At 44.7% G+C, this 27,062-nt stretch overlaps 1 protein-coding gene across 3 annotated transcripts in view; it reads right to left on the reverse strand.

Annotated features, from left to right (window-relative positions):
* The window catches only part of UBAP2 (ubiquitin associated protein 2), a 130,947-nt gene that overhangs the window by 96,799 nt on the left and 7,086 nt on the right, over nucleotides 1-27,062 (reverse strand). The window contains exons 1-2 of one of the 3 annotated variants that reach the window (XM_039349541.1): nucleotides 20,912-21,044; nucleotides 973-1,112 (exon numbers count right to left, since the gene is read on the reverse strand). In XM_039349541.1, the coding sequence (XP_039205475.1) occupies nucleotides 973-1,071 (99 nt within the window). In that variant the 5' untranslated portion in view covers nucleotides 1,072-1,112; nucleotides 20,912-21,044. Of the gene's footprint in view, nucleotides 1-972; nucleotides 1,113-15,748; nucleotides 16,137-20,911; nucleotides 21,045-27,062 lie in introns of those variants that run through there. The other 2 variants (XM_039349542.1, XM_039349540.1) reach the window with 2 other exon arrangements.

Genomic DNA, 27,062 nt, shown 5'->3' on the forward strand with positions numbered 1-27,062 from the left:
GCTGTGCTGATTGCTCTTGGAAGTGGCTTTCCCCGCTGTGTCATATCCCCACAGAAGTACTCGAGCCGAGATTGGAGTCGTCATTCACGCTCGAGCACAGATTTGAAGCGGGTGATGATCTGTTCACGAGGGCTCCACCCTGCTCTGGTTCTCAAAGACTTTAGGAGCCATCGAAGTCTCTTTCCAGAACTGGAAAGTCAGAACTTTCTAGTCTGAATGACCTTTCTATAATAATAATAATAAAGTTGGAAGGGACCTTGGAGGTCATCTAGTCCAACCCCCTGGCTCAGGGAAGAAACCCCATACCATTTCGGACAAATGGCTGTCCAGTCTCTTCTTAAAAACTTCCAGTGTTGGCGCATTCACCGCTTCTGGAGGCAGGTTGTTCCACTGGTTAATTGTTCTAACTGTCAGGAAGTTTCTCCTTAGTTCCAGGTTGCTTCTCTCCTTGATAAGTTTCCATCCATTGCTTCTTGTCCTGCCTTCTAGCCACAGTTGTTAAGTGAATCTGTTGTTAAGTTGTTAAGTTAGTTACACAGTTGTTAAGTGAGTCTGGCTTCCCCATTGACTTTGCTTGTCAGAAGGTTGCAAAAAGGGATCACGTGACCCTGGGACATTGCAGCCATCATAAATATGAGTTTCCAAGCGTGTGAACTTTGATCATGTGACCGTGGGGATGCTGCAACAGTTGAAAGTGTGAAAAATGGTCATAACGACAATTTTTTCCAGTGCTGTTTTAACTTCGAACAGTCACTAAATGAACTGTAACTGTTGTAAGTCTAGGACTTACCTGTATAGGCACGCTGAAAAACACAACAAAAAATAAGTCTTCAAACTTTGGTGCTGGTTTTGGGGCACCCGCACCTCAAATCTACAGAAAATGTAATTATACTCTTCACAAGCATGACATCCTTGCTTGTCCATTAACTTTTTTAGGCTAAGGACATGGAGTCAACGTTGCCAAATTCCTACCTGGACTACTGGTTTCTGGGGTTGTGTCAGTTGCGTGGCTGGAATCTGTGTTTTTTCTCGAGTGCCCCGAGTACGTTCACTGCCCACCGAAGTCATCATATACAGTATATACAAATCAATGTATGTACAAAATAGAAAATCTGAAACGAGAAAGAAACAAACACTCAGGCACGACTTTCGAGACAAAAATGCAGATGATTAGTCCAGGATGAAGAGAAATAGGGATTGAGCTGTGTTTACATGTTAAATAAAACCATGAGCAGCCCACCCACCCTTTTTTTTTTCTCTAAATGAAGGGACGGAACTAGAAATTCACCAGTTCCCAGTCAGCTTCTGGGTACAACTCAAAAGAGCCACCTACCACCCCATAAAGCACTTCGTAGAAAGATACAGGCTGTCCTCGACTGACAATCACAATTGAGCTCAAAATTTCCATTGCTAAGCCAGACCGTTGTTAAGTCAGTTAAGCCCCATTTTACGACCTTGCTTGCCACAGCTGTTAAGTGAATCACTGCAGCTGTCAAGTTAGTAACATGGGTTGTTAGGTGAAGCTGGCTCGCCCACTGATTTTGCTCGTCAGAAGGTCGCAGAAGGCGGAAATCACATGACCCCGGGACACTGCGACCGTCATAAATACGAGTCAGTTGCCAAGCGTCTGGATTTTGATCATGTGACCTTAAGGGATGCTGCAATGGTCCTAAGTGTGAAAAATGGTTATAAGTCACTTTTTTTCAAGTGCTGTTGTAACTTCAATCACTAAACGAATAGTTGTAATTTGAGGACTACCGTATTTCTCGTACCATCAATCTCTGACTATTTCTACCCATCCTTTAAGGTCCGGGAATGTTCCAAGTCTCTCTTATTAAACAATGTCACCAGATAGGACCGAGGAGATGTGCCTCATTTGTCACAAAGCCTGCTCTGTGAAGCAGCCTGTCCCCACCTGAACTGTGAAGGCCCCAACCCTGTTGGTGTTTTGTAACATTTTGAAAATGTGCCATTTGCCTTGTGTCCTGGGCCAGGGTCTTATGTAAGCCCATCTTTAGGGTTATTGGATTGAAGATTGGCCTTGATAAGCTGTGTTTTATTTTTGTTGGGGGGGGGGAATACTTCTTGATTGTTGTTTTAAGGCAATGTTGGTTGCTTAAAATCACATTGTGTGAGAGGGAGGGAGGGAGGGAAGGAAAGGGAAGGGAAGGGAAGGGAAGGGAAGGGAAGGAAGGAAGGAAGGAAGGAAGGAAGGAAGGAAGGAAGGAAGGCGCTTGAATGATTAAAATGACTTCCAAAATAATATTTAAAGTTTCTGGAGAGTGTGGAATGTGGGAGGGAGAATTTTGTACAGGATGTGGTTTTCTAAGAGGCAGGGAAGGCTGGTATTGAGAAGCCACCAAATTCTGCATAACTAATGGTTTGTCTTCCTGCACAATTAAAATAATTACATCAAAAAATCAAAAGACAATGAAAATAATGGCATAAAAGATAAAAAGCGGTGGATTCTTTAGACAGCTGGGTTTTTTTTTAACATCACCTGTGTGTGCTTAATTTACATCTCAAAGAATGTCAAAAGAATCCACAGAGCTTACTCAGCAGAAAGGAAAGAGATGGCAGAGCTGTCATTTCTGAATATTGGTAAATATGAAATATGAAAATGCTGGCTATCACCTATAAACCAACACACATCACACACACACACCCCTATATAGTGTAGCACATATCAGAGACTGTCTTCCCAAGCATGAGTCTTCTCATCTGATCCAAACAAGAGAAGCCTTGCTAAAGAGGCACCCCCTCCTGTGTGAAGTATAGATGCTCCTCACTTAATGGCCGTTTATTCAATGACACCTTAAGAGATGACAGCAAAAATCTGTCACATCTGAAGATATGACAAGCAAAAACAACAGGGAAGCTAGATTCACCCTAACAACTGGTGTGATTCACTGAACAACCGTGGCAAGAAAGCCCGTAAAATGGGGCAAAGCTCACTTAACAACTGTCTTGCTTAGCAACGGGAATTTTGGGCCAAATTGTATTTGTAAGTCAAAGATTACCTATAAAATCAAAACTCCATTGGTTGTCACATTGGAAGAAGAATCACCCTCTCTGAGCCTATTTATCAAAGTGCTAAACAATGCTATCTACTCAGGTTTGCTAAATTGCTGAATAATTTTATTAATACTGTAAAGGCTTCTTAGAATAGAATAGAGCTGGAAGGGACCTTGGAGGTCTTCCAGTCCAGCCCCCCTGCTCAAGCAGGAGAACCTATACCATCTCAGACAAGTGACTGTCCAGCCTCTTAAAAATCTCCAGTGATGGAGCGCCCACGATTTCTGGAGGTAAGCTGTTCCACTGGTTAATTGTCCTCACTGTCAGGAATTTTCTCCTTAATTCCAGGTTGATTCTCTTTGATCAGTTTCCAACCATTGTTTCTCGTCCTTCCCTCTGGTGCTTTGGTAAATAACGTGACCCCCTCTTCTTCGCTGGTCTATTAGTTTAGTCACTTTGTCAAAGAATGAAATAAGATTGGTTTGGCACGATCTGTTTTTAACAAATCCGTGCTGGCTACTGATTATAACTTTGTTTCTAGTTGTTCACAGATCTGTTTTTTGATTATCTTTTCTAGGATCTTTATTTATTTATTTATTTATGAGACTTATATACCGCTTTAAGTGCAAGCACTCTCTAAGCGGTGTACACCAGTAAGCAATGTATATATATATTTACATTGCCCCCAACAATCTGGGTCCTCATTTTACCTACCCCGGAAGGATGGAAGGCTGAGTCAACCTTGAGCAGGTGAGATTTGAACCGCTGACCTGCTGAACACAGTCAGCTAAAGTGGCCTGCAGTACTGCACTCTAACTGCTGCGCCACCTCGGCTCATCCTTGACGTTTTTCTTGTTGTTAATATGTTGGAAGAAACTTTTTTTATTATCTATGATTTCTGTTGCAAGTCTTGTTCGTTCTGAGTCTTTGCTTTCCTGACTTGATCTTTGCATGTTCTCGCTGTCTGCTGATAATCGGCCTTAGTTATGTGTCCCTCTTTCCATTTTTTGTATTTGTCCTTTTTTGTCTTTCAGTTTGTCAGAGAGACCTTTGTGCAGCCATGCTGGTTTCTTCTTGAATTTCTTGTTTTTCTTTTTCACTAGTATTGTACTAGTTTAGGCTTTTATGATCGCATTTTTCAGAGTTTCCCACACTTCTTGGGTTGTTTTCCTCTTTAGGATTTTCATCCATGAGATCTTTCCTAGGTTTTCTCTGAATTTTTAAAGTCAGCTCTTTTGAAGTTCAAGACACTGGTTGGATTGTTTTCTGTTGCTAGTGTTTGCATTATATTAAATTCCAGTATGACGTGTTCACTTTCGCCCAAGGTTCTGGCAACTTCAACTCCCTCTATCACTTCTTCTCTATGAGTCAGAATTAAGTCCAGGATGGCTTTACGCTTAGTTCCCTCCTCCACCTTTTGGGTGACAAAGTTGTTGGCTAGGTTGGTTAGGAATCTGTTTGATCTCTCTCTGGTTGCAGAGCTTGTCTCCCAGTTGATATCTGGATAGTTGAAGTCTCCCATTACTACTGTGGTATGCTTCCTACATACATTTTTTAACTGATAAGCAAAGTCAAGGGGGAAGCCAGATTCACTTAACAACCATGTTACAACTTAGGTGATCCACTTAACAACTGGGGCAAGAAAGATAAAAAAATGGGGCAAAATTCACCTGGCAAATTTATCACTTAGCAACATAAATTTTGGGCTCACTTGTGGTCGTAAATTGAGGACTTCCTCTACTTGGTCATATTTGCTTCACCACAAATACTTTTTTTTTTCAATTTAATTTGGCTTAGTAGAGTATGAGCAGAACTATTAATTAATTTGGGGGGGCATGAGTTTACTTAGGTACTTGATCAAAAGAACATTTGATACCTTAAAGCAGTGGTGGCGAACCTATGGCACGGGTGCCAGAGGTGGCACTCAGAGCCCTCTCTGTGGGCATGCATGCCGTCGTCCCAGTCCTAGGCCTTCAGCTGGGTTTTATAAAATCTTTTCGCTTTAGGCCTCCGCCGCCATGTGCAAAAAAAAAAAAAAAAGTTCAATCAATCAGTCAATTCCAACTTCTTCCGGGGGAAAAAAAGATCTTGCAAAGTTGGAATTGATTGATTGAATTTTTTAGTCCCACCCAGTGTGCTGTTACCACCGTAGCCACGCCCACCCAATGGGCCACACCGACCCAATGGGCCACACCCACCCAATGGGCCACACCCACCCAGCACCCGACGATGCATAAGTGGGTTTTGGGTTGCAGTTTGGGCACTTGGTCTCTAAAAAGTTCGCCATCACTGCCTTAAAGTTTCCCCAAAACGTTTTACAAATGTGTTTAACAGCAGACATATTAGGGAAGGATAGCATTAGCAACCTGAGACACAAATCGCTCTTCAACATATGGCTCAAAGATAGTACAGGAAGTCCCCGACTTATGACCACAACTGAGCCCCAAATTTCATTTGTTAAGTGAGTTTTGCCCCATTTTATGATCCTGCTTGCCACAGTTGTTAAGGGAATCCCTGCAGTTATTGAGTTAGTAACCTGGTTGTTAAGTGAATCTGGCTTCCCCCATTGACTTTGCTTGCCAGAAGGTCGCAAAAGGGGATCACGTGACCCTGGGACGTTGCGACCGTCATAAGTATGAGTCGGTTGCCAAGGATCTGAACTCTGATCACATGAGCATGGGGATGCTGCAATGGTTGTAAATGTGAAAAAGGTCAGTATTTTTCAGCGCCGGTGTTAACTTCGAACGGTCACTAAATGAACTGTTGTGAGTTAAGGACTACTGTACAGTGAAAAATTGGATGCATCTGTAAAATTCATTATCAGTGATTTAGTAAACCCTGTCGACTTCTTTGGTGAAATCAATGAAAAGGGCTAATGAGCTTAAGTCAATTCCCACTGGACTAACCACAATCTTTGACCTAATTCTATCAATATTATCATTCAGAAAAATGAAATGTACTGTCGGGAACACGTCAAACATTCTCCTGCTGACCATTATAGGAGACGTTTGATGGCAATGAGTAAGCCATCTTTCCAGAAATTCTATCTACGACTTCCTTTTCTTAGTCAATTACTGGTATGAGCCTGAAATAAATGGTTCTTTTAGTTTTATGCAAGTAATAGGAAATTTAGAGGAATGGGGCGTTGTCTTACCTGAACGCCTTTTCTCAGCAGGATGATGTAGAGTCCAATGGATGGGTTCTATGACGGCCTTCCTGCCTGGCAGACTGGGTAAAAACTTCGGCCACACCCCTTCCTCTGGGTGTGACCCCAGTTTTGACTTAGGCGAGAAACTTTGTTGGAATTAACATTGCAGCTCTTTATTATATATTTATTATATCCCTGCCTAGACCTAACCCCTGGGTGGGCTTGGACTCTACATCATCCTGCTGAGAAAAGGCGTTCAGGTAAGACAACGCCCCTTCTCCAGCAGGATGGCTGTAGAGTCCAATGGATGGGACATACCAAAGCCCTCATGTCCCCCTGGGAGGGAATGTCTAGGCTACCGAACTCTGAGCAGATACGACTTGTTGAAGAACTCTTCTGCCAAAAGCCGCGTCTGCTGCTGCTAGGGAGTCTAAACGGTAATGCCGAATGAAAACCGAAGGTGAAGACCAGGTTGCGGCCTTGCAAATCTCTTCTACCGGTGCTTGCATTAGCCACGCCGCAGATGTGGCTGCGCTCCGAGTTGAGTGGGCAGTCACATGAGTGGGTGCTGTCAAATCCTGCGATACGTAGGCTTGCGCTATGCAGGCTCTGATCCACCTGCCTATGGTGGAAGAAGACACCTTCTTTCCCATAGTTGATGGTTGAAAAGACACAAATAATGCTTCAGTCTTTCGGAAAGCCGAGGTGCGTTTCACGTAGAAACACAGCGCTCTCCGCACGTCCAGCTTGTGCCACCTGTGTTCTAGCCTATGTTTGGGTCTTGGACAGAAATCAGGAAGTGTCAGTTCCTGAGATCTGTGAAAGATGCTATTTACCTTCGGAATGAAGGCCGGGTCTGGTCTAAGAACGACCCTGTCTTTGAAGAAGGTACACAGATCCTTCCTTACTGACAGTGCTGCTAGTTCTGAGATTCTCCTTGCTGAAGTAATTGCCACAAGGAAAGCTACCTTCATTGATAGGTGATGGAGGGAACATGATTCAAGAGGTTCGAAGGGTGCTGATGTCAAGGCTAGAAGGACCTTAGGCAGGTTCCAAGACAGGTACCTGTGTATGACGGGGGGTTTTGTGTTAGTTGCCCCTTTTAAAAAGGCATTAACCGCTGGATGTTGCGCTAGGGAGGTTAAGTTGTCGCAGGAGAGTACAGTTGAGAGGGCCGATATCTGTCTGCGGATAGTGTTGACTGATAGGCCCTTATTAAGACCCTCCAATAGGTAATCTAGGATATTAGGGATAGATACTGCGGTCGGGTCTAGGCGAAGAGAAGCGCACCACCTACAAAACCCTTTCCATGTAGCGTCGTAAATCCTGTTAGTGGACGCTCTTCGTGATGCCTGTATGATCGATATCACCCCTGCCGAATAAGATTGTTTGGTTAAGCTTTGCCGCTCAAATGCCAAGCGGCTAGTTGTAGCCACTGGGGTTCTGGATGCACAAGCTTGCCCTGACTGAGTTTTACCCTGTCCGGGGGGATCCTCCACGGAGGTGATATCGAGAGGTCTACGAGGTCGGCAAACCACGGGCGCCGTGGCCAGTGAGGGGCAATGCAGACTATCTCTGCGCCTTCCAGAATCAGCTTGCGTATGGTCGCCGGTATTAAGGGCAGCGGTGGAAAGGCGTACAGGAGTTGCACCGGCCACCGACACCTGAGAGCATCCGTTCCCTCCGATCCCGGGGACGGGAATCTGGAAAAGAACCTGGGGAGTTGTGTGTTCTTGTGATTGGCAAATAGATCTAGATGTGGTTGTCCGAATCTCCGGGAGATCTCGTCGAACAGAGCCGGATCCAGACGCCATTCCGACTGGTCCACCCTGGCTCTGCTCAGGGAGTCTGCCTGGGTATTTGTCTCCCCTGAGATGTGTTCCGCTCTGATGGAACTCACATTGGTTTCTGCCCACCGAGCCAGAGCCAATGCCTCCTTCATTAGTTCCACTGATCGCGTTCCTCCCTCCTTGTTTACATGTGCCTTGGCTGCTACGTTGTCTGTTAGTACGAGGACGTGCCTCCTTGTTACTAGGTGTGAGAAATGACGAAGGGCCAGGTGGATGGCCCGGAGCTCTAGCCAGTTGATGCTGTGTGACAGGTCCTTCTGTCCCCACTGGCCCTGTGCTATCTGGGTTCCCAGGTGCGCTCCCCATCCGAACAGGCTCGCGTCTGTCGTGAGTGTGACCCTGTTCGGTTCCCTGAATATGCTCCCCTTGAGTGTCGTGGGGGAATAGCCACCATTTTAGTGATCTTATCACCTGTGCTGGTACCAGCACTCTCCTGTTGGAAGTGCTGAGGTTCCTCCTCTGGTAGGGTAGGAGGAACCACTGCAACTCCCTCGAGTGGAGCCTTGCCCATGGGATGATGCCCATGCAGGATATCATCTTTCCCAGGAGCTTCGAGAGCTGTATCAAGGGCACTCTCCTGATCTTTTGAATTTGGTGAATTAGCTTGGATATGCTGATCAGTCGCTCCTGGGAAAGGTATACTCTGCACTGTGACGTGTCTATCACCGCTCCTAGGTGTTGCAGCCTCCTTGAGGGGATGAGGTGGCTCTTGTTTAAATTGACCGAGAATCCATGCCCCTGTAGGGTTCGGATTGTGGTCTTGAGATCTGCCCTTGCTTGTTCCTGAGATCTGGACTGAATCAAGATGTCGTCCAGATAAAACTGTACGCGAACCGGCATCAACCTGAGATGGGCCGCTATTACAGTTAGGATCTTGGTAAATACCCTTGGTGCTGAGGATAGTCCGAAGGGTAAGGCCCTGTATTGGTAATGCCGGCCCGCGTAGGTGAATCTGAGGAATTTCCAGTAGCTGGAATGGATGGGAATGTGTAGGTACGCCTCTGTGAGATCTATTGAGGATAATAGATCGTCTTCCCTGACGCTGGCTAGGATGGATTTCAAGGAGTGCATCTTGAACCTCCTGTACTTGATGAAATAATTCAGGCCCTTCAGGTCCAATATTGCTCTCCACCCTCCTGATGTCTTTGGGATAACGAAGAGGATAGAATAAAATCCTCTTCCCTCCTCTTCCTTTGGTACCCTCTCTATGGCCTGAATTGACAGGAGGTGAGCTATGGCCGAAGTTATCAGCCTCGTCTTGTGTACCTTTCTGGAGATGGGGCATCTGATGAACCGGCTTGGTGGGGGAGAACAAAAGTCTAAGGTCAGGCCATGCCTGATCGTTTCCAGGACCCAAGCGTCGGTGGTGGTCTGCTCCCAGTCCTCGATGAAATTTCCTAACCGACCCCCGATGGGAGTGTCCTGTTTGGCGTCACTTGGTACGCTTAAAGGATCTGCCTCCCGCTCCCCTATATGGGCGTCTGGACTGGAACTGGCCTCTGGCTCCCGGGCTTTGGCGATCCTGGGTTCGATCCTGTCTCGGGTAGAAGGATCGTGAGCCTCTGGGCCAGTCCCAGGATTGCCCTGATCGAAAGGGCTGTCTCCATTCCCAGGGGCTTCTTGGGCGGAAGCCCTGTCTCCGGAAATCCTGACTGCCTCTCCTGTCTAACTTCTTTGATGGATGTACTAGGATTTTTTTCTTGTCTCTGCCTTCGCTGACATGTGGGTCCAGTATGGACCCAAATAGGGCTTCTCCACTGTATTTGGACGTCGAGAGACGCCATTTGGACCTCAGGTCTGTCTTCCAATTTTTGAGCCACAGTAGCCTACGCGAGGCCACTGTGGCCACAATGGATCTTGCCGCATACTTTGTTGCGTACAGTGAAGCGTCAGACACGAATTGAGAGGCCGCGAGGAGCTTGGCCAATGTTTGGTGTACTCTGACCTGGTCTGGAGGCACCGTGCCTTGCAGTTCCCTCAGCCACATGATACAGGCCCTCGCGAAGAATGATGATGAAGTGGCTGCTCTGGCCGCCCAGGCTGCAGCCATATGGGAACGCCGGAGGGAGTGTTCAAATTTCTTCTCCTCAGGTTTCAAGACCTCCGCCATGTCTCCTGGAATCGCGGAGGTAGAAAATAATGAGATCAAGGGGTTATCTACAGTAGGAACCTCTAACATGTTCGAGAAGGAGGGAGATAGGTTGAAGAGCTTTCTTTCCGCGCTATTAGGTGCCGGTGGGCTTGCAAGTGAGGACCATTGTTCCTCCAGCGTGGTCATAAAGACCTCCGGACATGGAATGTACTTATCCTGTGGAACCTTTTTGGCAAATAGAGGGTTGGCCTCCCTGCTTGTGGAGGGCTTCTCATCCTGTACTGATGTTAGACTGACCGTGGAAACTGCCTTTATCAGGAGTGATTTTAGGAGCGCTGGGTTAAAGAGGCCAGAGCTCGTCGCCTGCTCAGGTGCGGTCTCCTCATCCTCCGAGAGGGGCATGTCTGACATGTCAAGGTCTACTGAGTCACCCTCTCCAAGTTGAGAGGAAGTCTCAGAGATGTTGGTAGGGGGTGGCCTAGCTCGTCCCTTACGGGGTGTGTGAAAGGCCACTTGCCCTTAGAAGCCATGAACTGGGAGAATGCATCCTGCATGAATGCCTGAAATTGTGCCGACCATATGTTCTCCTGCGCTTTGTCGCTGGGGTGAGGCGCTGGAGTGTGGTCAGGTGAAGAATCTGGTGAGGAGGGATTGGAGGAATCTAACTGTTCAGTTTCCCCAGGAGGAGACCAAGTCTTGAGCACTTCCTCGGCAGTAGGTTCTGTGCTGGGTGCCACCACTGGGACAGGGGAAACCAGATTTGTCCCATTGGCATTGGTTCTCTGTGCCCTGCTAATTTGTCTTTCTAAAGCCAAATGTCTCCTCAAAGCCTCTCGCTCAGCCGTTTTAGACTGTCCCTTCTGAGTAAGGTGCTTTGTTTTAGCCTTCTTCTTCCCCCCCACCTCTGATTCAGAAGATCTGCGTTTTTGTTGCTGCTGTGGGGGGGACAATTGAGGGACCTGTGTGACTGAATACGAGACATTGTCTGCCATTGTGCCAGACACCCCGAGTAGGCAATGCCTGGAATGGGGGAATGAGGTACGCAGATCAGATGCAGATGCTTGGGGCTGTGCCCTCTTCTGCCTATACAAACAATGGCCGGACAGACAGGATTCTTTGGACAGAAGATCCTGCAAGGCAGTGACTAAAGGTCACTATAGGAACAGTCAGGGAAAAATATTCCTCCTCACCTCCTCACCTAGTCCATACAAAAGTGCAGTTTGTATCTCTCTCTCCCCCAGTCTGTGGCTGTAGCAGCAGACCACGATCAGAACGGTTCTCTTCCTTTTCCCTCTTCCTTCCTCTTGCCTCAATTTCTTGAGGTAATCCCAGAGCCTTGCCTAAAAGGATCCCTTCTTTGTCTGCAGGGAAATGGAGTTCGGGTGGTAGCCCCACCCCCAAGGGAAACGGCGGGTAGATCCGCTCGTTCAAAATGGCGAATGGGAGGAAGCCACGCTTCCCAAAGGTAGCCCGGGAAGCCACGAGGTTTAAGCAATGGCGGATCTTTGAATTCAGCAGTAAGAAAGACTCCTTTGGTCTTAAGGGGGCTGCGCCTCTCCTCTGAGGGGAAGGAAAACAGCGCTAGGGCTCTGCTCTTGTCGGGGCTGCTTTTCGCGCCGCTCAGCTGATCGATGCCGAGCGGCGCCGCGGTTTGCCGCTTCCCGCGCGGCTCCGCTGTTTCGCGCTGAGCGGCGCCTCGGTTCCGTCGGCCAAGCCGAGTCGGCCACTCAGCTGTTTGGCGGATCGGAGGGCGACGAGCAACCCGGTGGGAGGTCCCCGCGCCGAACAGCTGCTCGGCGGGCCGGATATCGACGAGCGATCCGGCCCCGTTCCAAGCCTCCCCTGCTAGCCGCCCTGACGCCCCACTCACAACTCCGCCGATCCTGGCTGTGCCTTTTAAGTCCTATCAGCTGCCAGAGAGCTTTTCTTTCAAATGGAAGGAAGAGGGGATTCCTTTCTCTCTTTTTTGGGATAAATTCCTTTTGTCCTGAGAGCTGCTTCTCGCACTTCTACCAGGCTTCGAGACTGAGTCAAAACTGGGGTCACACACAGAGGAAGGGGTGTGGCCGAAGTTTTTACCCAGTCTGCCAGGCAGGAAGGCCGTCATAGAACCCATCCATTGGACTCTACAGCCATCCTGCTGGAGAATGGGGCAATATAAGCTTATTCTAGGTCAGGGGTAGGCAACCTTGGCTCTTTTATGACTTGTGGACTTCAATTCCCAGAATTCTTGAGCCAGCTGGAATAAAAGAGCCAAGGTTGCCTACCCCAGTTCTAGGTGAATGGAGAATTGTGATGGAATCTGGTCCCAACTGCCAGGAGGATGCACTGCAGAGGAGCAAGAGACAATGCAGTTTGAGCGAGAGAAAGAGAGTGAAGATGGCTTCTCCCTAATAGTTCCCAGAGTACAGGTAGTCCTCGACTTACGATTGCGATTGAGTCCAAATTTTCTGTTTGTTATGCGAGTTTTGCCCCATTTTATGCTTTCCTTGCCACATTCGTTAAGTGAATCATTGCACTGGTTAAGATAGTAATACAGTTGTTAAGTGAATCTGGCTTCCTCATTGACTTTGCTTGTCAGAAGGTCGTAAAAGGGGATCATGTGATCCTAGGACATTGCAACCGTCATATAAATATGAACCCAGCTGCCAAGCGGTCAAATTTTGATCGTGTGACCATGGGGAAGCTGCAATCGTTGTTAAGTATGAAAAATGGTCCTAATTCACTTTTCTCAAAGCCGTTGTAACTTCAAACAGTCACTAAACAAACAGTTGTAAATTGAGGACTATCTGTATATGCCTCATGGCAGGGGTGTCAAACTCAATTTCATTGAGGGCCGCATCAGCATTGTGGTTGCCCTGGGGGGGGGGTGTGTGGCCAAGGTGGGTGCGACCTACTGGGTGGGCGTGGATGGAGTGGGTGTGGCCTACTGGGTGGGCATGGCCAGCTCTACATCGTTCGCGTCAAGAGGGCCTGTGGGGGCCTGGGCAGGAGTGGGGCAGATCTGAGGGTCTTTGGCAGAAGGGGGTGGGACTGGGGCAAGCACCAAGGCATGGTCCAATTCTTCATTCTTCACAAAGGGTGACACCTCCCCAGCATGCACCCAGGGGGCGGGGCCGATACGGCAGCGGCTGGTTCCTCGCTGTTTCCAGACAGCCTTGTGGAGCTAAGATGGAATGCGTTTCAGCTTAGATGGCCACTACAAAATTTTATATTGACTCCTGGCCGGCCTGGGCCAGGGCCAAGGCAGCGGGGGCCGTTTCCCTCACTGTTTCCAGGATGGCTTCACGGGCCACATGAAACCACTTCGCGGGCCACATCCGGCCCCAGGCCTTGTGTTTGACATGTCTGCCTTATGGGGTTGTTAGCATGCTTTAGTTTGGCAAGAGTCTGCCTACAGGTGAGGAACAATAAAAAAATCTGCTTGGAAGGAGCATAATGTGTCTTTCTTGGTTTTTGAAGCCAGACAAGAATAGAAATAAGAACTTCCTTTGGTCCTGAACTTTGCATGCAGTAATAGGTTAAAGGCCACACACGAGATTTTCACACACTTCTCCCAGGATCACAATATGGCAATAATTCCTTTGAAGACCGCTGTCACATGAGATAGCCAGCATAAATCCAGTTCTCTTTTTTTCCTGAAGAAAAGCAGAATTCTCTTTATGCTAAAAAAAACATTACAGAGCTGAGTTGGGGTGGCATGACATGTCTTTATGCATAGCAGTGATAGCAGTTTTATGGCAAACTAGCTAATTGTGTGTATCTTAAAAGAATATTCAGAGCAATGCATAAGGTAGGATGCTTTTTCCACTGAAATATAAACAATGTAAGAACCCTGGATAGCTTAATTGGTGGAGATCCTTGGAATCTTGTAAAAGAAAATTTTTTTTTATAGGATAAAAGTCAATTTCACCAGCAAGCATGCTAACACAATCCCTGTCTCTCAAAAAAAGCCAGTCATCTTTCTGAGTCATTTGTTTTTAATTTCTCAGAATCTCCAATTTGCCAGGAATGGAAAAGACACAGAGCTAGGTCATTGATTTTCAGAACGAATTAGATACCACCTCCTTTGGGTATACTGCACTAAAGTAAGGATGTTCTGCATAGAGAAAAACTAATTTGGGATGTTCTACATCCAAACGGAAATACATGTTTCAAATATCTGGAAGGAAATGAGGGTGTCTTATTTACCGTTGGGGATGTTGCAATGGTTATAATTGTGAAAACGGTCATAAGCCACTTTTTTCATTGTCGTGGTGACTTTGAGCGGTCACTAAACGAATGGTTGTAAAAAAGAGGGGATCAACTTATCTTCCAAAGCATCAGAAGGCAGAAGAAGAAACAATGAATGGAAACTACTCAAAGAGAGAAGCAACCTGGCACTAAAGAGAAAGTTCCTGACAGTTGGGACAATTAACTGCCTTCAGAAGTTGTGGGTGCTCCATCACTGGAGGTTTTCGAGAAGAATATATAGGGTATATAGGTATAGGGCAGTGGTTCTCAACCTTTTTAATGCCGCGACCCCCAACCGGTTGTAAGTTGAGGACTACTCAACCGGTCGTAAGTCGAGGACTACTCAACTGGTGCAACACCGTTGGCAGAATGGGACTTTTGGCGGGCTCAGCAGGGCAGAGACAGCCTGGACAATTCCTATTGGCTTTGAAAGCCAATAGAATTAGACTCTATTCAAAAGAGTCTATTCTATTGGCTTTCAAAAGCCAATAGAATAAAAGGGAGTAGCACAGATAAGGAAAAGGGGGGGAAAAATGGCGGACTGCGTTGTTTGGCGACCCCCGTGAAATGGTCGTTCGACCCCAAATGAGGTCCCGACCCACAGGTTGAGAACCACTGGTATAGGGTTTCCTGCTTGAACTTGAGGTTCCTGCAGGGAGTTGGACTAGAAGACCTCCAAAGTCCCTTCCATCTTTATTCTGATGGACCTGTACATTGTATTCTCTAGAATTGGTCAGCAGCACCATTTCCATCAACACTCTAAAAGCTAACAGGTTGAACAGAAAGGCTATGAAATGTTAAGTGAGTATCCTCTTTGTTGTACATACAACAAAGCCAGAGCATCTTTCTTCTGAGATGTTGCTCTGAGTTTGGTTATGGGAAGTACAGGTAGTCCTCGACTTACAACAGTTCATCTAATGACTGTTCAAAGTTACAGTGGCATTAAAAAAGTGTCTTGTGACCATTTTTCACATTTACGGCCATTGCAGTATCCCCGCGGTCACGTGATCAAAATTAGGAACTGGCTCGTATTTATGACGGCTGCAGTGTCCCGGGGTCCTGTGATCCCCTTTTGCGACCTTCTGACAAGTGAAGTCAATGGGGGAAGCCAGATTCCCTTAACAACCGTGCTACTAATTTAAAAATTGCAGAGATGCCCTTGACAACTGTGGCAAGAAATGTCTTAAAATGGGACAAAATTCATTTAACTGTCTTGCTCAGCAACGGAAACGTTGGGTTCAACTGTGGCAATAAGTCGAGGACTACCTCTACCTTTTCTAGGATATCCTGCCTCTGCCAGTAAGAAAAAAAAAACCCAAGTCTTTATCTGGCCCCAGAAAGCAAATGATGCTGGTGTCTGCTTAACAAGAAATCTAGGTGTGGCACTTTTGCATCCCACACAAAGTCTACCTCTCCTACTCAGGGGATGCTGCAGAGCTATAAGCCTCTTTAACAATCCATTCACTTTTGTTCCGTTTCATCTTCACAGCAACTCTGCAGAAAGAGCACACCATTAAGCAACAACTGGTTCAGAATGCTCAGTCCAGTCCTCTGAGCCTGGTTTAACGTTACGTAGATTGTAATAAGCCCAGGAAGCTGAAGAGAGAAGAAAAAGGGCTGATGATGTGGCTGATTGCTGAAGGACACGTGCAGAATTCAGAATGCAAACTGCTTCGGCATAATCCGGGGCTACAGCTCTTGAGTTCAGGAAATTTTAGGGGCCAGAAAACATATACAGGTAGTTCTTGACTAATAACCGTTCATTTTGTGATCGGTTCGCAGTTACAATGTCACTGATAAAAGTGATTTATGACCGTTTTTCACACAGCCGTTGCAGCATCCCCATGGCTATGTGATCAAAATTCAGACACTTGGCAACTGGTTCATGTTTATGACAGTTGCAGTGTCCCTGGGTCATGCCATCCCCTTCTGCAACCTTCTGACAAGGACAGTTGCAACCTTCTGACAAAGAATACTGCATCCAGTTTTGGTCACCATAATGTAAAAAAGATGTTGAGACTCTACAAAGAGTGCAGAGAAGAGCAACAAAGATGATTGGAGGCTAAAACATATAAGGAACGGTTGCTGGAATTGGATATGCGTCATAAAAGAGCCAACGTTGCCTATCCCTGATCTAGTTTAATGAAGAGAGGGATGAGGGGGGACATGATAGCAGTGTTCCAAGAAGAGGGAGTCAAGCTGTTCTCCAAAGCGCCTGAAAGACAGGACAAGAAGCAACGGATGGAAACTAATCAAGGAGAGAAGCAACCTAGAACTAAGGAGAAACTTCTTGACAGTTAGAACAATTAACCAGTGGAACAACCTGCCTCCAGAAGCGGTGAATGCTCCAACACTGGAAGTTTTAAGAAGAGACTGGACAGCCATTTGTCTGAAATGGTACAGGGTTTCCTGCCTGAGCAGGGGGGTGGACTAGATGACCTTCAAAGTCCCTTCCAACTTTATTATTATTATTATTATTAAGGCAATGAGGGAAGCCAATTTCATTTAACAATAGTGTTACTAACTTAACAGCTGCAGTGATTCACCTAAGAACTGTGGCAAGCAAGGTCATAATATGGGGCAAAACTCACTTAACCAATGTCTCACTTAGCCACAGAAATTTTGGGCCCAACTGTGGTCGTAAGTTGAGGACTACCTGTATTTTCACCTTTTTTAAATATCATTTCTAAACTTCCTAAGGAAGAACAGGAAGAGATAGTCAAGAAAGAGCATCAAAACAGCACTTTGTTTGCTGCCCTAATTAGTATCACCCATTAAAAATAGTCATAAGAATCATTTCAACACCTGTCAATATTCCACACAGATATTCATCTAATGATTTCCTCAAGCTTTAAAAGCCAACAGGCAAACTAGCAATTAAGCACTTAGCAGTGGAAAAGCACAAAGGGAAATGGAGTCAGGAGTCTGTGCAGGCAGGAAAACATGAGTCCGCTCAGCTAATGTCTGCAAAAGGACTATTGGAACTGCCGTCGTTAAGCAGTCCAGTCACAGGTTTGCCTGCTTCACTTAACAACAGAAATTTTGAGTCCCAGTTATGGTTATTAAGGGAGGACTACCATGCAAAGTTGTTTTATCCATAAAATGCAGGTAGAAGTGAACACCAAAGGCTGTTTGAATACTACTTGAATGCTAAATACAGGTAGTCCTCGACCTACGACCCCAATTCAGCCCGAGATTTCTGTGGCTAAATGAGACATTTGTTAAGTGAGTTTTGCCCCATTTTACGACCTTCCTTGCCTTAGCTCAGGGGTGTCAAACTGCCGGCCCACGGGCTGGACACATCACCAGGAAACCACGCCCACTCCATTGCCGGCAATGGGGAAAAAGCTCAGACATGTTGCACGACGTCACATGACGTCGCGAGTTTGACATGTCTGCCTTAGCTGTTAAGTAAACCACTGCAGTTGATAAGTAGTAACACAGTTCTTAAGTGAATCTGGCTTCCCCGATGATGATGATGATGATGATGATGATGATGATGATGATAATAATAATAATAATAATAATAATAATAATAATAATAATAATAATAATAATAAGAAGTTGGAAGGGACTTTGGAGGTAATCTAGTCTAACCCCCTGCTCAGGCAGGAAACCCTATACCATCTCAAACAAATGGTTGTCCAGTCTCTTCTTAAAAACTTCCAGTGCTGGAGCATTCACCGCTTCTGGAGGCAGGTTGTTCCACTGGTTAATTGTTCTCACTGTCAGGAAGTTTCTCCTTAGTTCTAGGTTGCTTCTCTCCTTGATGAGTTTCCATCTGTTGCTTCTTGTCTTGCCTTCAGATGCTTTGGAAAATAGCTTGACTCCCTCTTCTTTGTGGCAGCCCCTGAGATATTGGAACGCTGCTATCATGTCCCCCCTTGTCTTTCTCTTCATTAAACTAGACATACCCAATACCAGCAACCGTTCCTTATCACGTGATCCGGGACACTGGAACTGTCGTAAACACGAGTCATTTACCAAGCATCCAAATTTTGATCACATGGGGACGCTGCAATGGTCATAAGTGTGAAAAAATGATCATCAGTCACTTTTTTCAGTTCTGTGGTAACTTCAAACAGTCACTAGACGAACTGTTATTAAGTCAAGGACTGTCTCCTAATCCCTGAGAATACAGTCAACATGATTCAGGCTGAACCTTCCTATTATAAATGGCTGCAACTGAAATTTTAATTTGGCTTGTTTGACTTGCATTCTGAAGCAATTATTTCATTAGAGTGCCTCTGTGGAACAGCCTTTCGCAACCTGGTGGTTTCAGATTCCTGGATTACAGCTCTCATCATCCTCAACTAACCTGTGGGAAGATGGAATATCTTCCACCCTATTTGGGAAGATCCTGACAGGGGGAAGGCTGAAGGGAGAATGTCATCGTTATGTCAATGCAGTTATATGTTTTATTTAACAACCATGCCACTTAGTGAATGAATCCCAATTGTGGTTGGAGAGGACTGTAATCTCACCTGGAGCTTCTGAGAGCCTAAACAGAGGTTCAAGATACAGAATAGAATACAGAATAACAGAGTTGGAAGGGACCTTGGAGGTCTTCTAGTCCAACCCTCTTGACCAAGATGTCTCTTGATCTTCTGTCAAGGGAAGGAGCTTCCTTCAATCACCCCAAACACACACCTGAAGCACCGTCTCCCAGGTTACCTTCTAACACCAATTGTCTTATTTCGCCCAACCATTTCTGGACTTATTTCTTTGTGTAACTCGATTCTATTATCTATGTTCAAAGATGCTGGAAAACAACCAAGACAAACATTTGACTTCAGGAAAGAAAAGAAATATCACATAGCAATCCCCGCAGATCAAATTAAGCGTATTATACAACCCCTGTGACTTCCAAGGATTAAATGATTCAGCTATATAATGGGAGGGTTATACCTTCAAAATATCACACACCAAATGAAGTCCTGAACTATTACAGGTAGTCTTTGACTTATAACAGTTCATTTAGTGACCAGTCAAAGTTACAATGGCACTGAAAAAAGTGACTTATGATCATTTTTCATACCTACAACTGTTGCAGCCTCCCTGTAGTCACATGATCAAAATTCAGACACTTGGCAATTGACTCATATTTATGACGGTTGCAGTGTCTCAGGGTCATGTGATCCCTTTTTGCAAACTTCTGAAAGCAAACTCAATGGGAAATCCAGATTCACTTAACAACCGTGTGACTAACTTAACAACTGCAGTGATTCAGTTGCCACAACAACTGTGGCAAGAAAAGTCATAAAATGGGGCAAGACTCATCACAATTGTGGTTGTAAGGGGAGAATTACCTGTATCACCAGAATCTGCTAAGCAGAAAAGAGAAAGGTTCTTGACATTTTTCCAAATTTAACACAATAAATGAGAAATTCTTGGCATCAATTATTAGCAGCCTTGGGCAGTTTCCTGGCAAAATGGCAGCAGCTTTAATTTGCAATGCTTGCTCTAAATCAAGGTATTCTTGTAAACCAGTGGTTCTCAACGTTTGTGTGACGGCGACCCCCATCACACAAACGTTCTGCACACGTGCGGCGGCGCACGCATGCGCGGCACGCATGCGCGGCGGTGCCCCCATGCGCGGCACGCATGCGTGGCGGTGCCCCCATGCGCGGCGGCGCCCCCTGAGGGGAGAAAATGGCGGATCGCCTTCTTTGGCGACCCCCGAAAAATGGTCGATCGACCCCAAATGGGGTCGCGACCCATAGGTTGAGAACCGCTGTTATAAACCAATTAACAAAATAAGTTACTGTTAAGTTATAAACACACATTGCCTGATTCATCATTAAGAAAGAATCGGAAACATGTAATCATCTGTACACTTACAACAATAGTAATTATGATTCAAGGAAAAAGGATTTTAAGTTAAGGACCCTATTGTAAAATGAGTTTTCCCCACTACTGTATCAGAAATATAATATTGGCTATTTCAGAAAAGTTTCCTAAAATGCATAATTTATTGTCAAAGGAAGATAGGCAATTATCTTTTAAGCCACTGAAAGAGAGGCTACACTATGATCTGGGCTGGGTAATATAGTATTTATTCTCTCACATCAGAACCATTGTCTGTGATTGAACAAACAATCTGTTATTCCTTTTCAAACTGCTACTAGTGTTAAAATCTCGTCTGAGAAGCTTCCCCCCCCCCACAGATGTACCTTATGATTATGGTATAGGTACCCAAATTTGCAGAGATAACCATCGATCAATAACCTTAACCTATAGGTGATAGAAGTGGAAGAAACCAAGAGAAAGTTGAAATTTAAAAAATCGAATTGGCTATTTTCAGATTATCATGTGAACACCATCATTGTTATACCATAGAAGGGGCGAATCCTGCTTCAAGAATAACTAAACACAACTTAGTTGTTACTCTTTAAAACCCACCTGCAACCCACCTGCAAATATCCCAGACTTGGATTACTATTTTAATAATTTATCATTCAGGATCCCGACAGCTACTTATAACAGATGAACATTGTACAGTAAAGCATCCTTTAAAATCCTCAAAACTCTAGATGTAGCTGTTTAACAGAGTCCAACATCCAATGACCTTACCCTGGCCACTCCGTGCCACATTTTCTTCAGTGGCAAGACTGAAAACTAGCAGTATTTATCTTCCCGCTCTATTCTTCTTTCAAGCATACTATGGTAAGACTCACCCCGAAGTCTGAATCTGTGACATCATTCTGTTGTCACAGAAAGAGATCTCAAGTCAAGATGGGCTCACAATGTAGGGAAGACTGGACAACCTCAGAGTCTTGCATGTTTCCCTTTTGCAGTTTTGAGAGACCCCAACTATTAAAACATAGCAGATGGTTCCCTTCATCTAAAGGTGGATAATAGATGAAAACTATAGTGAAGGCCTAGCGAGGAAAAAAAAACCCTACTTTCCTCAAAAAATATTAATTTAGTTGCTTGGTTTATTGTCTTATTCCGTGGCTTATCATTTTATGGCTTTTTTGGAAGCCTGCCTTGAGATTTAGAGATAAATTGAGGATAAAAATAGTTTAATAAATGAACAAGTTAGAAACCTTGAAAGTTGCTGCTTGCTATTGGGGAAAACGCCAATGAACAAGGGGCTGGAAAAAAAGTAGTATTTCAGTAACCACTACAAAGATGGACTAGGGGGTGACATGATAGCAATATTCCAGTATTTGAGGGGCAGCCACATAGAAGAGGGGGTCAACTTATTTTCCAAAGCCCCAGAAGACAAGGAACAATGGATGGAAACTACTCAAGGAGAGAAGCAACCTGAATTAAGGAGAAACTTCCTGAGAGTGAGGACAATTAATCAATGGAACATCTTGCCTTCAGAAGTTGTGAGTGCTTCAACACTGGAAGATTTTAAGAAAAGACTGGATGGTCACCTGTCTGAAATGGTAGAGGGTCTCCTGCTTGAACGGGGATGGGGGTGGACTAGAAGACCTCCAGGGTCCCTTCCAGCTCTATTCTGATTGATTGAAAAGGCAGTAGAAAAGGATGCTCACATTTAATCATCGTGTGTCTCAGGATTTACCAAATCTGATTAACCAAGGCAGGGTAGGGGAAACAGCGCATGTTGTTGGACAAATGACTTTGCCTATAGCCTCATGCCTAATAATTGAAAGCACTAAACTGGCTTCAATGAGTTGGGAATTGGGCCTGCCACCAAGTGGTAACAATGGAATTCAGATTCTCGTGAACATTACCCCCCAAAATAATTGGCCACTGCAAGTAAATGGACATTCAACTATGTCTTTCTTCTGGTTTGTCTACAAATGGTGTTGGGGTGCTTGGAATATCTCTGCAAGATGCCAATTTAAGGATAAAACATGTGGGGAAAGAAAGTTTCAGAAACAAAAATTTGTGGGGAAAGAAAGTTTCCACAAGCTTTAACCTACCGTACATAGGAGCAGATGTGGCACTCAGCCCTCTCTTCAACTCCTTCAGATTTTTGCTTACTGTGTTGGTTTATTATAGACAAGACAGCTGCTAATAATCTGAGCAAAGTGGAGGAGGGGAGCTTTGCTCATAGAAGGCAAACCCAACGGATGCTATCTGTACCACCCAATTCTCAGTTCAGGCAGGATTAAATCTGCGCCACTATGCTGGCTAAAAACTCAGTGTCTTCTCCAAAATGCGCTGATTTCATGAAGCAAATCCAGCTGGGTTCCAAAGTCTGAACTAAGCATTTTTTTTCATGTTTCTATTTCCTGGCTATTAAGCACTAGGAATAAAATTATTGATGCTGTCGACTATAATCTTAATTTATTGCCCCACTGGGGTGATTGAAAACCTGGTTCAAACGGAATCCTTACAGGTAGTCCTCGACTTACAACCATTTGTTTAGTGACCATTTGAAATTACGACGGCCTTGAAAAAGTGACTTACAACTGTTTTTCACACTTTAGGACCATGGCAGCTTCCTCGTGGTCACATGATCAAGATTTGGACCCTTGGCAACTGACTCGTACTTATGACAGTTGCCACGTCCTGCGGTCACATGATCCCCTTTTGCCACCTTCTGACAAGTCAATGGGGAAGTGAGTTTTGTCTCATTTTACCTTTCTTGTCAATTAAGTGAGTCACTGCAGTTGTTAAGTTAGTAACATGGTTGTTAAGTGAATCTGGCTTTCCCCACTGGCTTTGCTTGTCGGAAGGTTGCAAAAGGGGATCACGTGACCCCGGGAGACTGCAATGTTCATAAATGTGAGTCAGTTGCCAAGCGGCTAGATTTTGGTCACATGACCATGCAGAGGCTGCAACCCTCATAAATGTGAAAAACCATCATAAGGCACTTTTTCCAATGCCGTTGTAACTTTGAACAGTCACTAAACAAGTGGTTGTAAGTCGAGGACTACCTATATATACCTGGGGAGGAACCAGGGATTGTCCCTACAACTAAATCTCAAAAGAGTCAGTGCGGAAAAACTTTGCCAAACCCCTGTCCAGATTCAAAGGAAGTCTGCACTGCTAGAGTTGGGCAAGGCTCTCCAAAAATATCAGATGCTTAACAGTCATGTTTTTTTTCTCCAACTCTAAAGGATGTGACACAAGATTTGGGCACTGTTCAAAGCAACCTGTTTCTCTCTTCCGTGTCTACAAGCTTGAAACTTAACAACAGGAGGCAGTTCCTGATGACCTGGAGTCTCAAAAAAAATGAATACACACACAGAGCTCCCCCCAGCATAATAAAAAGCTCCAATAAACCGTGGAGGACTTCTATTAGAAGGAATACACACAAAACTGCAGCGAAGAAAATTTATGACCTTGAAAACTACACATTTGGGCTGCTTCCCGTGGGTGAGGAAAAAAGCCAACTCTTGAATGAATGAAAAGCTATTAGCTCAGGTGCTGAGTGCATTCCTTGCTTGCTCTTTTGCATGGTTGAGGCAGTTTATGGGGCATGCTTGAATTCATTGATCTGACCCACCGGCTGAAAGCTTTGGGTTCTTTTAACAAGTCAAGTGTAAAAAGAAGGTTGTTTTGCTAAGTAACGGTATACCTATGATTTGGATCGCTTTTGTTCTGTGCGCTATTGAGAACTGAAGATGTAAACGTTAAAGTATTATTTGTGGGGCGTAAAGGCTAACAGGCAGAAGAAGAGGAATTTATTTTTGGGTGGGGATTCTCTGCAGAGCAGCAACTCTTTCATTCTTTCCTTCTATCGTACCAGGACAAAATTAATGATGTTCTGCATGTCGGATCCAAAGCTTAAAAGGTTCTTCAGGGAGGATGTGGGCACTTGAGACAACCTCCTTAAACTAAATAGTTATTTCCTGAGATGACATGTTAGCTAATTCCAAGGAAATCTATGTTTGAATTGAGGCACCAATAGAGGTTATTTAGTGTGGAATCCTTGGTGCTCTCTCAGCTTGGTTGTGGGTGCTCCATCACTGAAGGTCTTTAAGAAAAGATTGGACAGCCACCTGTCTGAAATGGAATCTCCTGTTTGAGTAGGGAGTGGGACTAGAAGACCTCCAACGTCCCTTCCAGCTCTAGTTTTGATTGATATGCTTCCCAACTCTATGATTCTATGACAAATGCTCTGCTTTAAATGCAAGGGTGTTGATATGCAAACTATAAAACACATTGTGCAAAACTGCTCAATATGAATGTGCGTTCTCTGATTCCCTAGAAGATCTGCAGAAGCAATACCAGTGATCGCCTGGACAGCTGAATTGGATAACCAGTTATGAGACCATGGCCGTATCTCCACAGACGTTTAGTGTATAATTGACTGTGTGTATGTTTACTGCTCTTGTGTCATGTTCTCATCATATGCTAAGTAAATAAAAAGTACAAGGGAGGCTACAATTAAGGCAACACTAGCTGAGAAGCAGAGAGCATCTACTTCTCTTTCCTGCTAGCCTATAGTCATCCAGATTTGCTGCAACCCAAGAAGCTTATTCCTCATGGTCAAAACATCCTAAGCTATTTTGGATTTTGATCTCACCAAAGCATGGAAACACAAATTGTTTAGGGCTGGTTTCTTCTGAACCACAAAAAGCTTTCCATTTTTCATGTACTCTTCTTTCTAAACAGTGTCCTCGCTAGCCAGATGGCATTCAAGGTTGGCCTTGGGCTGTTCAGAAGTTTCATTTTTGCTCTGGAGGAAAAAAAACCCTGAAAGCACAATTTCTGATGGACTTTCAGATATTAAGGGCAATTTTGATCCAGACTTCCCGTGTCAAAAGCTGGAGGTTCAGCATTTTGAGAAGATTCTTTACCCTCCCACAAACTAACAGAAATTTATAATTGAATCTTTCAGTTCTGAAAAGATACCACTGAGTTGTACAGCAACATGTTGTCACCATCTATCTTTATAATTCTAATTTTACCAGATACCTTTATAGAAGGATTAGCAGTTTGAAATCTGTCTGGAAGAAATTGGTCAGCTCTGAAAAAAAAGTTTTATGCTCCTTGGAATAAATTCCTGGCACAATCAGCTTTTAGAGACATGGCTTTTCTTTAGAAATCATAGCATAAGCAAGTATATATTTGTGCCAGGCAAGATCATGTAGCATTTCTGGCCATTATCTTTTGTCTGAACATTCAGGCATAGCAAGAAAAACCTAGACATTTCAGAATACAAATTTTGGATTCCACAAAATTCTATTTCTATTGTAAAACCAAAGGACTTTATTCTTCTCCATCAACAGATCTGAAAACATTATTTCAGCCCCTGTAAGTGTTCAATTCTGATCAAATAATAAACATTGTAAACATAAAAACCTGATACCAAGCCTAGTTAGAAGCCACATTCTGAGTGCCCCAACCTGATCAATGAAATTTTATATCTGATTAATCATTTGATATACACCCACATTTTACATTTGCTTCATGCCATAAAGACAAAAATCAAAGAGGTAAGGACAATGTGAAAGGGAAAAAAATATAGATAGTCCTCAACCTACAATCACCCAAATTTCCATTGCTAAGTAAGGCAGTTGTTAAGTGAGTTTTGCCCCATTTTATGACCTTTCTTGCCACAATTGTTAAATGAATCACTTCAGTTGTTAAGTTAGTAACACAGCTGTTAAGTGAACCTGGACTCCATTGACTTTGCTTGTCAGAAGGTCACAAAAGGGATCATGTGACCCAAGGACACTGCAGTCACCATAACTTTGAATCAGTTGCTGTGCATCTGAATTTTGATCATGTGATCACGGGGAAGCTGCAATGGTCATAAGTATGAGAAACGGTCATAAGTCATTTCTTCCAGTGTCCTAACTACGAACAGTCACTAAACACATGGTTGTAAGTCAAGGACTACCTGTACAGGGTGGCAAAGAACACTGCTGGAAATAACACTTATTTTCCCTAGCAATATGAGATCATAAAGGAAGATATAGTGAAGAAATACATTATTTTTCCTTAATTTTCTTCTCTTCCTCACATATAGCAATGTTTTCATATTTCAAAATTTTGATAAGAATACCACACTCTTACATTTAAGGATCTAGTTCAGACATGTTTAACACAAGGCCCGGGGGCCGGATGCGGCCCGCGAAGTGGTTTCATGTGGCCCGCGAAGCCATCCTGGAAACAGTGAGGGAACAGCCCCCTCTGCCTTGGCCCTGGCCCAGGCCAGCCGGGAGCCAATGTACAATTTTGTGGTGGCCATCTATGATGAAACGCATTCAGTCTTAGCTCCATAAGCCCCTCCCCCTGCATGGCCTGAGAGGAATAGTGAGGCTCCTCCAGTGGACCATGCCTTGGCACTTGCCCTGGTCCCATTCCCTTCTGCCAGAGACCCTCAGATCTGTCCCACTCCTGCCCAGGCCCCCACAGGCACCCTTAACGTGAACGGTGTAGAGCTAGCCACGCCCACCCAGTGGGCCACACCCACTCCATCCACGCCCACCCAGTAGGCTGCACCACCCTGGCCACACCCACCCGACCCCGAGGGCAACTGCAATGCTAATGCGGCCCTCAATGAAATTGAGTTTGACACCGCTGTCTAGTTGATTGAATACTAATTTCTTGTTTCAGCACAGGAATTCTAATATTTCTTCAAACTTGCAGAATTTGCAGCCAAAAAAGCAGAAGAAACGGAACATGAGAAATGTCTCAGAATACACATTTGCTCCAAAATGTACATCACAACAGAGAGGTCTAGCTTTATACTCACAGATTCTATAATCAATTAACCAGAGAAAGATTTAGTAGGAATCTGAAATAGAAAACGTACTAGTTGTCCTTAGATGACCTTGTGATAATGTGA

The sequence above is a fragment of the Crotalus tigris genome, unplaced genomic scaffold, assembly GCF_016545835.1.
Source record: "Crotalus tigris isolate CLP2741 ecotype Arizona unplaced genomic scaffold, ASM1654583v1 scf7180000018292.409768, whole genome shotgun sequence".
NCBI lineage: Eukaryota > Metazoa > Chordata > Lepidosauria > Squamata > Viperidae > Crotalus > Crotalus tigris.